The sequence below is a fragment of the Felis catus genome, chromosome E1, assembly GCF_018350175.1.
Source record: "Felis catus isolate Fca126 chromosome E1, F.catus_Fca126_mat1.0, whole genome shotgun sequence".
Taxonomy (NCBI): Eukaryota; Metazoa; Chordata; class Mammalia; order Carnivora; family Felidae; genus Felis; species Felis catus.
In genome coordinates this window covers 17,004,651-17,021,551 of record NC_058381.1, presented here as the reverse complement: position 1 = coordinate 17,021,551, position 16,901 = coordinate 17,004,651, and the positions used below count along the sequence as shown (strand labels likewise).

Here is a 16,901-nt window from a genome sequence, read left to right as displayed (position 1 = left end):
AGTAGCTTAAATGACACAAAGTCTTGTGCACAGTACACTTAAATGTTTTGCAAATGAGTGCAATCCAATAAACTGAAAAAAAATCTATGAGAAAAAGAAAGAAAAAGGCTGGGACCTGTAAAACACAGTCTTCCTCTGAGTGCCTTGAATCACCTGAAAGGACAGCTGGAAGCAAAGGAAAGACTAATTTGGTGAGCGATATCTCTATTTCTAACTTTTGGCAGACTGGCATTCTAAACAAGCTCACCCAGTACAGAGGTTCAAATCATCCTTGTGCCTTTAATGATTTTCATTTTGTGCCATAACTACAGTCTTCTATAAGACATTTTTCAGAAACAAAATAAGACTTTATGGTTTAATTAATAAAACTCTCTTTATTTTTAAAATCTTTTGGATTAAAGCTCCATAAAACAGTGCTTAAATGGAAATCTCCTAAGAATATCTTCTTTCTCCTAAAAGCCCTATATTTAATTTTCAAGATTCTATACCCTGCAAAAATGTTTTGTAAGCAAGTGGAGGAGTTCCTGGATTTTTCGGCCACATCTTGCCTAACCAGACTTCCTTTACAGTCAGTATAGTTTCCTTTGAAGTTTAATTGAAAACCACAGAATCAGCATAAAAAATGCTCACAGTTGAAAAGTTGCAGCTTATATAAGATAGATCAAGAAGAAGAATCAAAATATTGTGCTCACTGAAAACTTAGTGCAATTTTTTAAAGTACTCTCTCAAAGAAGAAATAGGTTGTCTTATTTTCTAACAGGGTTCAATAATAAAAACTATAATCAAAATGCAGCCAAAGCCTGAACCAAAGACCTCTTGTTATATCACCATTCAGTTGCTTTAGAAATAATACATCTTGTAAAAGCTGCATTCAATTTCAACTCCCAACTGTTTGGTATAGCTGAATTAGACAGATCATTCTTCTCACCTATTGTTTCTTTGTACAAAGATATATTTAAACCCATGAATACATTCAGTGTCCTCAGATTCTGCATATTTAAAAAATATCTGTAAATTTCTGTTCTACTTTGCCACATGATTTATAGCCTCCATCATTAAAAACACCAACACAGCCTATTATTTGACTATCCAAACTAAGATGACCACTTCCAATGATCCATCCTACCATATAGCAGAACATCTAATAAATTCATATGCTGCTAAGCATGGCCTAGTAAATTGATAAGCTCTCAAGGGACGGAGAGTTTTAAAGATTACAGTTGCATTAATGATTCTGTATGGTGCTCCAGGGTCATTACAAAACCACACACAACATACTCTGCCGGGAGACTGGCAACTAGAGCAGAGACTCCCTGATTTAAAAAATAAAGCTATTGCTAAGTAAAAAATAATTAAACAGAAAGAAAAAAGATATAGAGAAACTAACCCCTGAAACGGGCTATTTGTTTGAATTCTATTGTCATAAAGAAAGTCTCTTCTCCACTAAATGTGTACTCTAATGAAAGACTGCTTAATAAACAAATAGCCATCCTAAATCACCATCATTGTAAAAACAACTAATACTCCATGAATGTATGCTTATTTGGTGCCAGACATGGTACTAAGGCATTCTCTCATTTAATGCTTATTTCTATGAAAGAAGTACTATTATTACTCCTATTTTACAGATGGGCAAACTGAAGCATAGAACACTGAAGTGACTTATTTATTAAGTCTAGTAAATTGTAAAGTCAGGATTCAGATTCAGGCAGATATTTTCCAGACCCTACACTATTAACCACTACAAGTGGACTGCTTCATGTTGCTATAGGTATTTTTGAAGCTTAAGAAGAGAGAAATGAAAATACTATTAGGGCTTCCCCATCACATGGTATATATTAGAATCATAGATACTATTTTTATTCTAAACCACAATCTCTTTCTCAAACCCCAAAGAATCAATGAACTTCCTTAACAGATTAAGATGCGTCATGAGATGCTAACATGTGGTTTACTTTAATTTTGCTTGAGACATGCTAAGTATCATAACTGTGAAAAAAAAAAAAGGGCTCTCCCAAGTTGTTGCTGTTTCTATAAAAATGTCTGAAGTAATAATTGGAAAATCATTGCTCCAATGAGCAAGTTGCACAAAGACGTCTTTCCTTAAACTTCAATAAATATAATTTCATATATCCCCCCATCTGTCTGAAGCAGTGAAAAAGAAGTTGTTAGATTTTTCTTTCACTAGGGGAAGGTATGGAGTTGGGAGAGGAAGAGTAGGTAAGAGGCAAGGTAACACTCAGAAATACACATTTTCCAAAGATAGAAGCTTGATTATCAGGCTACCATGCCTTAGACAGCAATATCTCACAATAACCACCCTGTAGGAAAATAAAAAAACAAAAAAACTTGCTTCTAACTATGAATGGAACTGGAAGGGATTAATATTTAGAAGTAAATAGCATATCTTTCATTTTCTTAGTCGCAAAGATCTTTTGTTCCTCCATCTTTTCCAATTACTGTTTCACATTCCCTATCCATTATTCCTTTTGGAACTGGTATCTTCTTCCTTGTACACACTTGGTTTTGCCTCTCCCATTGCCCTCACTATACTACTTTTTTTGGTTATGCTGCCTTCCCCCACTAGACCTGAAAATTCTAAGACAAAGATAATGCTTTATATCATTCCACAGTGCCTGAGAAGGCTCTCAAATGAGTTTATCAACTACCAAGGAAGGCATAAGCAGGAAAATGACACAAGTCACAGTGATTCAAACTAACACAGGGCAAACATGAAACAAAATGAATTTAAAAAAAGGGAGGGGGGAAGAAATCAAACAGCACCTGGGAAGAGAGACTAACGCTAATATCCAGAAGATAATTTAGTCTAGTAGTTTGTTTCTGAGTATGATAAGCAAAGTTTAAATCCCAGCTCTGCCACTCCATGCTGGGGGAATGTAGACATCTCTCTGAAAATCAGTTTATCTGTAAAATAGAAACGATAATGGTACTCCTTCGAATGGTTGTTGTGATGCCTGTTTAGCACTGAACCTAGTTTCTACAGCACAGCAGACGCTTGAAACATGGTAGCTATTAGGACAGTTATACTTGCCCCTAATCACAAATTTTAACAAACTCGCTTTACAGGAAAGTCAAGAGAACAGACATACCATATGAAAGGTAAAAGTAACAGCACAGATGTTATAGTTCAGAAGAAATTATGTTTACTTCTCCAGCCCTATTTTCTGCACTTTGCAAGACATCAGCACTGTACTGCTTGTGGTTCCCAGCGTACATCTGCCATTTCTACCCTTGTGCTTTAAGTTCATGCTTGAGAATGCTTCCCTCCCTCCTGCTACTCACCCCTAACCCTCTGTCTGCTAAGCCAACTCCCACTCACTATTGAAGCCTCAACTAAGAAACCCTTGGTGGCCTTCTTTCTCTTCCTCAAGGCTTATATCATCTATGATTACTACACTATTTACTTAATACCAATCTCTCTACTTATACTCTAAAAGCTTCCTGAAGCCAGGGACTAACGGGTTGCTGGATCCTTGACACTGGCATGAATGAGTAAATAGATAACTCTAGAACTGAGTATAGCCCAGGGTACAAAAAGGTACTAAAATTACCTTTTAAAAAAAAATTAAATTAAACAGCTTCATGAAAACTAGGCTGGAACACAGTATGCTACTTCTCCCCCATTTGTTTCTAAGCATATCCTCTCTCATTCAGCAAGTGAAATATTTCCCGTCTTTCAGGAAATCTAGGGAACCATGGGACCTCTCACTACATTTCAGAGCCAAGATCACCTCACAGGACTTTCTCTTGACAAACAGGAAAATGAAGGGCACTGTGAACAGCAGCTGTGCTGCTCAGCTGGACAAGAAAATGGAGGGCAGTTTGTAAAAGAATCTGAAAAGGACTCAGCGCTAAGAACCAGAGGAAGAGAATGGATGGGGTTACTTGAACAAAATAGCACTCATTAAATATTTGCTGATTAACAAGCTTCCTTAGGTCTCTCCCATTTATACTTGAGCTCTGGCATATTTCAGATTGGATAAAGGGTCTTATCAATAATCACACTATTATTATTATTATTATTATTAGAAATAGTTCCCTTACTATAGCTAAGATTTTTGAATGAATGAACAAATAGGTGAAAAAAAATGGACACGTGAATGCCTACGATGGGCCAGGCAATGTGTAGCCAGCAAAACAGCAGGCATTTAATGGAAAAACAGTAAAGCTGTTTTTCCAAGCTGCTGGTACTAGGAATGATATTTAATGGTGCTATATAGGAAGCAGTATGGGCTCTGCATGGTACCTTTTTCAGACTGCACATAATTTAGAATCTGTTCCCTCTCACTTAAAGCCAGATATAAAGGACAAGAAACCTGAAGATACCTTTTGATTACCAAAGGCATGCTCTTACTCTGGACTTCGCAAGGCACCTGAGTCAAAATGTTTAAATCTAAGCTAGTTTAAGTTTATTGTCTGTCCATCCAACTCTTAATGAATACTAAGTAGTATGTGCTAAACTAAACTCCTGTGGGAATAGCAATGGAACACATTCTAGCTTATACTCCAATTTAGTATCTCCCATAGGTAGAATTATACACCATTAGAAAAAGAAGTGATTGGGGAACATCTGAGTGGCTCAGTTGGTTAAGTGTCCGACTCTTGATTTTGGCTCAGTTCATGATCTCACAGTTCGTGAGGGGCTCTGCGCTGTCAACACTTGGGATTCTCTTTCTCCCTTGCTCTCTGCCCCCTGCCCTGCTCGTGCTCTCTCTCAAAATAAATAAACATTAAAAAAAAAAAAGAAAAGAAAAAAAGGTGATTGTTTCATAAAATGCACTGAGACAAGTTGTTATCTATTTGGGACAAAATAAGTTTAAATTTTTTTTTTTTTCAACGTTTTTTATTTATTTTTTGGGACAGAGAGAGACAGAGCATGAACGGGGGAGGGGCAGAGAGAGAGGGAGACACAGAATCGGAAACAGGCTCCAGGCTCCGAGCCATCAGCCCAGAGCCTGACGCGGGGCTCAAACTCACGGACCGCGAGATCGTGACCTGGCTGAAGTCGGACGCTTAACCGACTGCGCCACCCAGGCGCCCCAGGGACAAAATAAGTTTAATATTTACCTCATACCATGTAGTAAAATTAATTTCAGGTGATAAAAGTTAAACATAAAAATAAACTATTAAAAAACTTAAGAAATACAGGTGAATATTTCTCTAATGATGGAAAATTGAACTAAGCAGAAAAACAATGGAAAAACATATACACATAGACTTTAGATTGATGGCATTAAAATTTTTTAAATGTCTACACATCGAAATGAATAAAACAAAGTGGCAAATGAAAAACCAAGGCAAATGTCCACCATAACAGAAAAAGGTTAATATTCTTAGTGTATAAAAAATATTTACAAATCAGGAGAGCTCCGCTGGCTCAGTCGGTACAGCATGCAACTCTTGATCTTGGTGTCATGAGTTCAAGCCCTACATTGAGTGTAGAGATTACTTTAAAATTCTTTACAAATCAATATGGCAAAAATAACTATCCATGGAGAAAGCTGGGCTAATCGCGTGAGTGACTTACCAAACAGGGAATATAAAACATATAATAGCAAATATTTGAAAAAAAAAAATGTTTAACCTCTGAAAAAAATGTAAGCAATAAAACAGCAGAGGTTAAGAGGAAAATGTCTGGGGTCAGACATCAGGCCTATCACTCATTTTACTTGGGCAACTCATTTTACTTCTCTGAGCATCAATTTTCCTTGTAAAATAGGGATAATAATAATATCTAAGCCACAGGAGTGATGTAAAAATTAAGTAACAATGCATGTAAAGTACTCAGCATAGTGCCTGGTACAGAGTAAGTGTTCAATAAACAACAGCACTTATTATAATAAAGAAAATGGATGATGATGATGATGATACTCAGGGCTAACGAGGGAACAGCAGAGCCAACATTTTATGCACCTGACCTCTGGCATATTTCACAGTTTGTCTACAAAGTTTGATTCAGCCTTTCTAGAGGACAATTTAGCAATATGTACCCAAAGTCTTAAAAGGCTTCTGGAAACAGAAATGCTTAAAAACAATGGAAGAACTCAAAATGGAAAAGACTACTGAATAATACTATATCCATCGAGTCATCCATCCACTGATCCACATGTCCAATATTTTTGACCCTAATGATACAAAATTATGAAAACAGACCTAGTCCCTGGCTTAAAGGTTAGTTGGGGAGATAAGCAGTCAAACAATCAAGTATGTTAAGGAGATAAGAGCCATGATGGGTAAGTATAAGGTACTACGGTGCGCATAGAAGGAGCACCTACCATAGTCTGGGAGTGGAGCCAGGGAAGCTTCCCAGAAGAAGTGACATTTAAGCTGGGACCTGAAGGATGAGTAGGAATTAGTCAGGTAAAGAGATGAAGAAAGTGTTCCAGGTAAAGGAAACAGCATGTGCAAAAGCCTAGAGATCAAAGGGAGCATGGCATGTCAGCTTGACTGAGCAGTGTGCAAGGCAGGAACTTGGGAAGATACAGGGCTGAAGAGGTAAAAGCAAGGTTAGCTCATTAGAAGTCTTGCTAGCAAAACTCTGGAGTGTAGACTTTATTCTAAGGGCAATACAAACAATTCCAAGCAAATAGTGCTAATAAATGAAGAGTTAATATTCATAATATATCAAGAGGGTACACAGGTTGAAAAGAATGACCAAATAGCTCATATAATGGAAATAAGGGATTATAGTGAAGGTTGTACAACTCTGTAACTTTACTAAAAATCACTGAATTATAAAATTATTAAAACGGGTCTATTTTAGGCTTTGGAGACGATACCTCAATAAAACTATCTTTTAAAAAAGTTAACAGAAACGCCTAATAAAGATTTGAAAAATACTCAACCTGTCTAGTAATAAGATATACATAAAACCAACGAGCTACTATTCTTTATCTTTGAAAATTACTAATGATTAAATGTGAAATGAGAATATCCAGTGTTAATAAGGTTAGGATAAATGAGTATTCTTACACTATGCTGGTCTGTGATCCAGTAATTCTATTTCTTGAAATTTTAGTAAGGTCCAAAATGCTGTCAAATATTTATGCCCAATGATGTTCACTGCAATGTGATTTAAAATAGCAATAAAAAAAATTTGGAAAAAAATCAGATGTTTACTAATAATGGAATGGTTAGAATGAGTTATAATATAACTGCTCAATGCAGCCATTTAAGTGATATGGTACTACATCTATGATTTATTTCAAACTTAAAAAATATATATATATGAAGTTACATACACAGCAGCATTTCAGCTATGTTATATATATATAGATGTAACACATATATAAATAGGTAGATAGATAGAACACATATATTTTATCTTTTCTGTGCTTTTCTATATTTTCTAAAATTTCCTACACTGCCCATGTATTATTTCTACAGTGTAAGAAAGTTTCTAAAGCTTTTAAAAATTTAAAGGCATCACTTTTAAGTATTTATACTTCAGATAAATCAATTTCATATTTGCTATGGTTTTATTTTCTCTGGGGAAAGATGCAGTCATATTTGAATATATATAATAAATAAGTAATTCAATAGTATCTTATTTATCAAGTATCATATATGTAAATAAATTTCCTGATTAATTAAAATGTACATTATAAACATCAAAACTTCAGTGAGAATTGGATGGATGTCTATCTAAAAGTACAATTCACTCAATCCTGACTGCTTAAATGAAGAGAAAATAAGATGAAGCTTTATTATGATTATTCAGGGTCATCTTAGAGAGGGATTTGTCCTCACATTAAGTAGTTCATAACTGCCAAATTTTTTCTTATGCCAGTTATTTAGAAATCATCTTCTTCCTCCCTTGCTATAAAACCATCAGCTATCATTTCCCCAGAACTATTAGCAGCCTGTCTTTAGCAGCACTTGCCACACTTTCCATTCCTTTTTTGCTGTTGATAATCTTCTAAGAATAAGAAAACTAAATATCCAAGTTTTAGGAATTATGTATAAACTAAGAGATAATAGGCTTCAAATAAGGGTATCACCTAAAAATGATTTGCACAGACCTAGATGATTCTGTTCTAGTTAAGCTTACAATATAAATGAACTGCAAAGAGGAGTTCTTGATTGTATCTTAAGTCTTGATTTCTTTACTATACTGGCAGTCAAGTTCTCAGGATCAGAAACTCATATGCTGTTTCACACCATGGAAAGAAATGTGGACTAGGAGCCAAGGAACTTAGTTCTAGTGCAGGTTCTTACACCAACCAGTTTTGTAACCTTCAGTAAGTCTTTTAACCTTGGTACCTGTCCTGCATAACTTATAAGGCCGCTCTAGACTTAAAGTAGATCACAAACACAAAAACACTCTGAAAAGTATAAAGCACTACACAAAAGTAAAATATTTTTATAGTATTTCATTGTGTTTATATGACCCTGGATCAACATAGGTATCCACTCATAAAATTCATACCAGAAAGAAGGAAAGAGATAATTCTTAAATTGCCTCCTATTCATTAGGAAACATCTATTATCTTAGAAGAACAATACATTCCAAGAGTTGGCATCTCTGATTCCTCCTCCCCTATATCCAGTCAGTTCCCAAGCCCTTTGTGTTTTCTCCATAATCCCTCACATCTGTCCCTTTCTTTCCACTACCAGTTCACATCCCCAGTTTAGGCCTTTTTATCTTACACCTGAGCTACCACAATAGCCTCTAACTGGTTCCACTCATGGCCTTCCTTTGCCTCTCTCAAATCCCTCTGGCCAACAGCTGCCAGATCAATTTTCTTAAAACACCACTGTGATTATATCTGTTCAAAACCTCTGAAGACTCTCCATTACCTTCCCCATCAAGTTCAACCTCCTAAGCTCAGGAGTCTATGCAGTCCCAGCTTCCTCTTCACCTTTATCTCTTACTACTCTTCCAAAGAAATCCTCCTTCAAACTGGTCTAGTTAAGTCCTTCAGATATGCCTTGTACTTTTCTGCCTGTAAGTGTTGGGAATATAGCTTCTCTCCACCTGGAATACTCTCTACTTCCCAGCTTCTATCCCAGCCTATACATATTCTACCCATCCTTAAAGGCCTAGTTTGAGATCCACCTACTATGTGTACTTTTCTTTGATTACCAGATGGAAAATTCTAAAGTTAGACAAATCTTCAACAGCTAAGTGACACTGGGCACATTCCTTAATGGCTCTTTGCTTCAGTTTCTTCATCTGTAAGATAGGGATAATAGCAATTTCCTTTGGACATATTGTGAGGAGTAAATGAGTTAATCCACGTAAAGCACTTGGCATGATGCCTGGCACAGACAAAAACCCAAGAGATGTGAGATACTGTTACTTCTACTATTGCCAGTAGTGAATTTATCTTAATCTGAATTCAGACAATACTGGCCATTACAAACCAGCTATTCATATACATGCGGTATCATTTCCCTCGCTCTCCTTTTCTACCCTCTCATCTCACATTTGTTCTTTCTGCCCCCTCCAAGATTACATGATCCTGATAGACAGGGTCAATGTCTTATGCATGTTAGTATCTATAACAGCCACACATACCCAGTAGATGATCATTAGATTTTTTTAATCCCCAAAATGAATAGTGAAAAGCTGACAGTATTAAAATGTCCTACACCTCCCACAGTGAAAAAGTAAAATGAAATGCTTAAAATTATTAATTAAAAAATCTAAATCTCCAGTCTCACAAAATTAAATCTCTACTTTCATGGTTCTCTAGATTCTTTTTGCTCTCTTTTACTTTTAAAACAAACAACTTAACCTATTCATGCAGCAAGAGATGCAAGAGCAAATATATGCAGGTCAGACAGCAGCCAAATATCGGAACACAAGAACCACAAGACAACTCTGCTGAACACAGCGCTGGATGAAGTGAAATAGGAAGACAATTTAAAGGGAAAGGTAACTGGCTTATCAGTCATACAAACACTATTGAGTGTTACACACACACACGTCCCAGGATTCCGAGGGCCATGCATACACAACTGAAATAACCAAGTTACCATGGTAAGTAGACATAGAAATATCAGCTCAACAACTGAGCTTACCACATGATCAATTTAATTACCTATCTCAAAAGTGACTATTACTATACCTCAATATTCTAATAACTAAGTTTTGGCTAATTAAGTCATATCAAGTAGATATGGCCTTACTGTATACTAATCATTCACCTCAAGGAACTTAGTATGATAACTTGATATATGTATGTATGTTATTATTATAGCATAAACTGTTTTAAACAATGCCCAGGGGAAATGATGTTACTATAATACTGGTTTATAGTGTATTTATTTGCATGACTCTACTAACTTTCAGTTGCTTTCTCAGCCAAAATCACACCTGGTGACCACTATTCTCAAAGGGTTTACTAGTAAAGAGAAGTAAAATGGTCTGATGGAATGTTAACTTTCCAAAATCTAGCATAAAGTACTACAGATAAATAAATTTTACTAAATTTCTATCCTATGATACTTGTCTTCAGAGGACCTTAAAAACGTTTTACCACCTTTGAAGTGCAACTATTCTCAAATCACAAAATCTTAAGAGTTGGAAAAGGCCTTAGAAGTCCTTCACTGCAGGAATTCTTTATACTAACTTCCAGGCAAAAGGTCCTCCAGCTTTTCTTTTAATACTTTAAGCAACGGACATTCACTATTTTTGCAAGGCAGTCCACTCCACTGTTACAAGATTCTTCTTCCTTACAATCATTGAAAATCTGCCTCCCTGAACTTCTACCCAAGGATCCTAGTTCTGCTCTCTGCAACAATACAAGTTAACCCCCGAAATATAATCACTTTTAGAATTAGGATATAATTGTCAATTTGGCCACACAAAATTCACAAGAAAGCTCAGGGGAAAAAAAAAAAGAAACCACCACTATACTGAATTTTGAAATTCAGGAAACTATGTTGAAATCACAAGTCACTGTATTTTCAAGATATCAAAGCCCACGGCTCAGTGAACATATAAATATAAAGAATAACCTGATGTTTTACAGTGAAGGGTGGTACAGTGTTTAGTGAATACCTTTTGGCAACTTGAAACTACTAAATCCACCAACACAGTTTTAAAAATTACAATTCTGTAGGAAGTTCAAGATGGCTTTTCCAGTTGCTCATTATTTTCATTCTATTTCCTTCTACAACATTTGCATGTTTTAAAGATCCCATTTCGCCCCACTGATGCAATATTTTATTTTTTTAAATAAGGATTTTCAAGAATAAAGCCTAAAAGAGTGGGGTGTAAAGGGATGGAGGTGGGGCTAGGAGCCAAGTCAAAGAAGGGCCCAGCAGGAAAAGGCTGGTTGTTGGGTATTTTCCTTCTGGAAGCATGCTTCACTGGCATACGCATCTGAAGCATACAAACACGACCCAAGAACAAGAATGATCATGAGCAATGAGTGCAAGGCATTAATACCTGTAAGATATAAATGAATTGGCCCTGGTTATCAAACAGCGCCAGATGCTTCAGGACTACTTAGAGGAAAGGTAAGAGGTCCAAGAAAGAGACCTCTCTGCTGGAGAGGAGGGAAGAAACCAAGGAGTAACTACCAGCTCAGCAATCCAATGAAGCCCAAACAGTACCAGAGCCCAAGAAAGACAGCAAGTGACTAGAGGGAAGGCACATACCCCGGAGAGCCTGAAGAAGGGGTTGCAGGGTGGGAACACTGAACGAGTCCGTGAAATGGGTGTGGGTATAGGGATGTGGTGTGTGTTAGGGGCAACGCAGGAGTCCCATGGTCCTCTCCCTGCAGCAGAGCAACAGAGGGTACAAGGAAGGGGGAGGGTGAAAAGCAAGAATGACTCATTCGCGAAAGGAAGTGTTCAAGCCGTAGGAAAGCATGCCACGGGGGTGGGGGGGGTGGTTCGGGGCGAGGACTGTGAGAGCCAGGTGTTCAGAGTGATGGGGGCAAAAACCAACGTCCCGTGGGTCCCGCAGCTCGTCTTAAAGATGGGGGGTGTGGGGGGTTCGCGGCAGCCGAGTGCCAAGGCCTGGGAAGCGGCGCGGCGCGTGCGCAGTGGCGCTCGGCGGGACCCGCTGAGGCAAAGCGGAGCCGCAGTGACAGAAGCGAGCGGAGCGGCCGCCGGGTGGGACTCACCGAGGCGCAGGGGCTGGAGGTGGTGCTGGGGGTAGGCGACCGCTGGACCGTGACCAAAGCCATCTAGGCGCTGCTAGGTTGTTCCGGGCAGGGCATTCTTGTCCTGAGTATGGGGGGCGGGAGGGTGACGGAGCCGGGATGGGGAAAGGGGTGTGGGAGGGGGGTGAGGGGAACGGGAGGAGGAAAAGGCCGAGGGAACGGCCGCAGGCTCCGCACCCACCACCGGACTCTCGCCGACTGACGCGCCGAACGGGCGGCGGGCGGGCGGGCGGGCGGGCGGTTCGGCAGCAGCGGGGCACAATGAGCGCTCCCAGTGCGCAGGCGCCACCTGTCAGCAACCGCCTCTCCCCTCGGCGCGCGCCGCCGCCTCGCCGTAACCCTTGAGTTGCCGGAAGCCGGCCGGTTGTTTGCGCCTCTGACCGCCGCCCCTTCCTGGGTTTCCTCCTTTGCTCTGGAATCGCGCGGTTTGCCCGCGCCCGGAGGCTGTGAACTGGGATGGGGGGAGGGGCCCCGGTTCTGGGAGCCTTTGGAGTCCCCACTCCTGAGAGACGACCATTTCATGAGGTGGGGGCGCACAGCTTAACCGATCTTAGAGAAAGGAAACTGAGGTGAAAATCCTGAGGCAAACACGTTGTCTGGTGGGAAAGGGCTCCGCGGGGCTTCAAAGGCTTTCGCTAGGCGGGAGTGAGACTTACTGGACTAGAGACCCTCGTGGCGCGACCAGGAGACGAGTTTATCCCCCTTTGACCTGGCTCTCGGGGGCTTTTTCTAAGCTGTACCACCCTCTATCTCAGAGTCCATGTTTTATGATGCGACTTCGTGAAAGAAAGAAAGCTTTTTCATATTATACCCTGAGAAGCTTCATGGTAGGTACCCTCACACTTCCTCTATTACCCTGGCCCCTAAGGACTCACTCATTCATTATTCCTAAGGTGAGAGAGACTGTATGAGCCCGGGAGGCCGAGAAAGCAGGGCTCACAGTCATAAGGGTCCAACCTGCTATTTACCTCCCACTTGCTTCCCGCTGGGAAGAAATTCTCTTAAATAGCATTTGCTCTTTGAGATTTTTTTTTTCTCCTTCGGCTCTAGATTTCATTATTTCATAGACAAAATGTGAAATGTAGGTTATTAAATATTTTAAAGGAACAATCTAAAAGATAAACCGTCAGCATGGGGCGCTTGGGTGGCTTAGTCGGTTAAGCATCTGACTTGGGCTTGGGTCATGATCTCACAGTTCATGAGTTTCAGCCCCACATAGGGCTCTGTGCTGACAGCTCAGAGCCTGGAGCCTGCTTGGGATTCTGTGTCTCCCTTTCTCTCTGCCCCTCCCCTGCTCTCGCTCTCTCAAAAATGAATAAACGTTAAAAAATTAAAAAAAAAAAAAAGATAAACCATTAGCAGACCATAAGCGAAGAAAGTAATTAAAAATCAAGATTTAAAAAGGGGGGAAATCTCACTATGCAAATATCATTGATTGTTTACACAGAGAAAGAGAGTTGACAAAGCTATTTCTCAATTTGAGTGGACGCTCTGGAATATACCACCATACGTATCAAAACTGAGGAAACACACATTAAGGAGTTTGCAGTTATTAAAGCCACCTCCTCCTGTTTGTCACTCAAACTCTCTTGGATTTCATTGCTTCCTTTAAACTGACAGGGCTGTCATGTGCTCCTTCTGGCTGCTGTATGGTTAAGTGCCACTAGAGCCCTCTGTGCTGAGCCTTTGTTCTCTCCCTGGGGCCCTGCGGTTGAAATAATTAGCAGGGAGGTTCCATCAAGAATCAGACACTGAGGGTCCCTGTACTGTACAGTCCTGTGTAGAATGAATTGCTGAGAAGCCAGCTGGTAGGCTTTTGCCCCCTGGTGGTGGTCAAGAGTGCCTGCGAGACAAAAATTAAACAAAGATGTATGGTTCACAGATTAAACAATCTGTGTTTTTCCCAGAGCTGCGAAGTAAACAGGAAAAGACAAGACAAAGTTCAGAAGTAAGAACTTTGAACCAATGCTTAGGAGACCACACAGGAAGCTGTATGCATAGGTAAGAAATATACATAGCTGAAAGCTGAATGAACTCAAATGAAACACGTGGTTTATAAGCCAAAGTATTGTTCTAGAAAAAATATTATACAGATCAATAGGTCTTAATGTACTTCTATGTTGATTTTCTTACTGACTCAGGATAGCAACACTGCCTATCTAGTTTTGTGTCAACATAATATTAAGAAATTCTTTTGGCAGATGAGAGAATTCCATTAATCTCCCAGTGGGAAAGATCACTACTGTAGGAGTCAGAAGACCTGGCTTCTAGTTCCAATTTGTAAAACCTTATGCAAATGGCTTAAACGTTTTAAGCATTGGTTTCTACAATGGAGCTCTAACTCACAGGATTCTTGTGATCAAATGAGATAATGCATGGTAAAGTCCTATATAATCTGTAAAGCCTTGTATGTAATTAAGATAACTTTATTATTCTTTGAAGTTTGTTCCAAGTTCAGTCAGCTTTTGCTGAGTGTACCCTATGTGTAGAAAATAGCATCAAGCAAAAAGGGACTAAAAAGGGCTAAAAAGACGTATGATTCATGCCTTTCTCAACGGTGAGAGAAGTAGATCAGTGGTCAAGAGATGTGTCATCTGTAGGAAGATATAGAACATCTCTATTAAACATATCTGAGAAGATAAAATCCTGGTCAAAATTGGGATTATAAAAAAGTTGGGATTATAAAGTACCCAGATTCACATTAAGTTTATTTGTATCAGGAAATTAATTTATTAATTTACAGAGGAAGTATCTCTTCCTGGCATATAACCTTTTAAGGAAACTAAGATTTGGAAATTAATGGTGCGTGTTCATTAATTTATTTGTCATTAATTGAGAAAATACTGAGTGTATATTTTATACTAGAGACTGTTTTAAAAACAAAATAAAAGTCTATCTCTCAGGGGCTCAAAACCTGTTAGGGAAAAACACACCAAATAATGACAGTATGACAGAGTGGCACTGTGGATTTTGTCACCTTTGCTAGGCCCCCAAGGGAGACACATATATAGGAGAAGTCTAGTTATGTGCAAAGTGCTTTAGAAACACAGAGGAAGAGGTCTGGGCAAATATACATTTTACAATATTGCCTTTCAGGCTTTGGCTGCAGAGCTAGATCAAATGTGAGCATTTGAAATCTATACTGTCTTCCCTGGATTCCACCCTGGTTTGTACTTTCTGGTGATCTGAGGAAGTATTTACTTCTAACAGAGAAAAGACCCTAGAATCCTCTTAATATGTTAGTTGAATTTAAGAAGAGAGAGGCCAGGAGCAGGAGTCCCAAAAGAGGGAGCCAGAGACAGAAGTCCTCCTAGTTCTATTTATAGCACCTTTATTCTTCCCACCTGTGATAATGGAGGCCTGGTTGTGCTATTGGAATTCCTTTAACCCTTAATTTGTAACGTCACTTCTTTGGGGATGAAATTATAGCGGAACTTTTGAAATTCTTGAGTCACTTGGTTCTTAAGCTTTGAGAACTTATGAAAAGTATTAACTATCTCTCAAGAAAGATATATGTGCGCATTTCACACACCCACTGAAATCCATTGAGAGGCCCCAGGTAAAGAGTCTTATCTAAAGCTAAAGCAGTGCTTCTGAACCTTTTTTCATATTATGACATCCATAGAAATAATAGTTGTATAGCACACTGGGATAAATTTAAAGGAGATTTGGAGGCAACTATAATGGGGCATGGTGAAAATACTTGTATTTATATAATATAATGAGGAAAAGAAAACATATTCAGGATATTAAATATTGAATTTGTATAAACTTCCAAATAAAGTTCCTCAAAAATTTAATGAAAAACTTGAGATTGCTTCTATAAGCATAATGTTTTTTATGTAGGGTTTTTAAAAACATTATTACAATATGATTGATTATACTCTCTATGCTATACTCTCTATGCTATACTTTTCATCTCCATGACTTAAGAAACTGGAAGTTTCTTAATCCCTTTCACCCATTTCACCTGAACCCCTATTTCCCTCCCTTTTGGCAACCATCACTTTGTTTTCCATATTTATGAATCTATTTCTGCTTTTTGTTTATTCTGTTTTTTGGATTCCACATATAAGTGAAATCATGTGGTGTTTGTCTTTCTCTGTCTGACTTATTTCACTTAACATAATACTCTTCAGGTCCATCCATGTTGTTGCAAGTGGCAAGATTCCATTATTTTTTTATGACTGAATAATAAATATGTATATGTATATGTATATGTGTGTATATATATATATATATATATCACATCTTTTTTATTCATCTATCTATAGATGGATACTTGGATTGCTTCCATATCTTAGGTATTGTAAATACTGCAATAAACATAGGGGTGCTTATATCTTTTCAAATTGGTGTCTTCACTTTTTTTAGGTAAATGCCCACTAGTAGAATTACTGGATCATATGGTAGTTCTATTTTTAATTCTTTCAGGAATCTCTGTAATATTTTCCATAGTGGTTGCACCAATTTACGTTCCCACCAACAGTGCACAAGGGTTCCCTTTTCTCCACGTCCTCACCAACACTTGTTATTTCTTGTCTTTTGATACTATCCATTAAGACTGGTATGAGACAATATCTCACTGTAGTTTTGATTTGTCTTCACCTGATGATTAGTGATGATGAGCATCTTCTCATGTGTCTGTTGGCTATCTGTATGTCTTTGGAAAAATGTCTAGTTAGGTCCTCTGCCTATTTTTTTTTTAATTTTTTAATGTTTATTTATTTTGAGAGAGAGAGTGCAAGTGGGGGAGGGGCA

At 38.5% G+C, this 16,901-nt stretch overlaps 2 protein-coding genes across 46 annotated transcripts in view; one reads left to right on the top strand and one right to left on the bottom strand.

The window, feature by feature from the left end:
- Positions 1-12,361, bottom strand: part of SSH2 (slingshot protein phosphatase 2) — a 249,790-nt gene extending 237,429 nt beyond the window's left edge. For 2 of the 5 annotated variants that reach the window (XM_023244448.2, XM_023244449.2), the window contains exon 1: positions 12,102-12,348. In XM_023244448.2, the coding sequence (XP_023100216.2) occupies positions 12,102-12,164 (63 nt within the window). In that variant the 5' untranslated portion in view covers positions 12,165-12,348. Of the gene's footprint in view, positions 1-12,101 lie in introns of all 5 variants that reach the window. The other 3 variants (XM_045044912.1, XM_045044911.1, XM_023244450.2) reach the window with 3 other exon arrangements.
- The window catches only part of EFCAB5 (EF-hand calcium binding domain 5), a 198,426-nt gene continuing 193,541 nt past the window's right edge, over positions 12,017-16,901 (top strand). For 6 of the 41 annotated variants that reach the window (XM_045044905.1, XM_045044891.1, XM_045044887.1 and 3 more), the window contains exons 1-2: positions 12,017-12,132; positions 14,048-14,141. The gene's annotated coding sequence lies outside the window, so the exon portion shown is untranslated. Of the gene's footprint in view, positions 12,179-12,420; positions 12,968-14,047; positions 14,142-16,901 lie in introns of those variants that run through there. The other 35 variants (XM_011289005.4, XM_045044886.1, XM_045044895.1 and 32 more) reach the window with 15 other exon arrangements.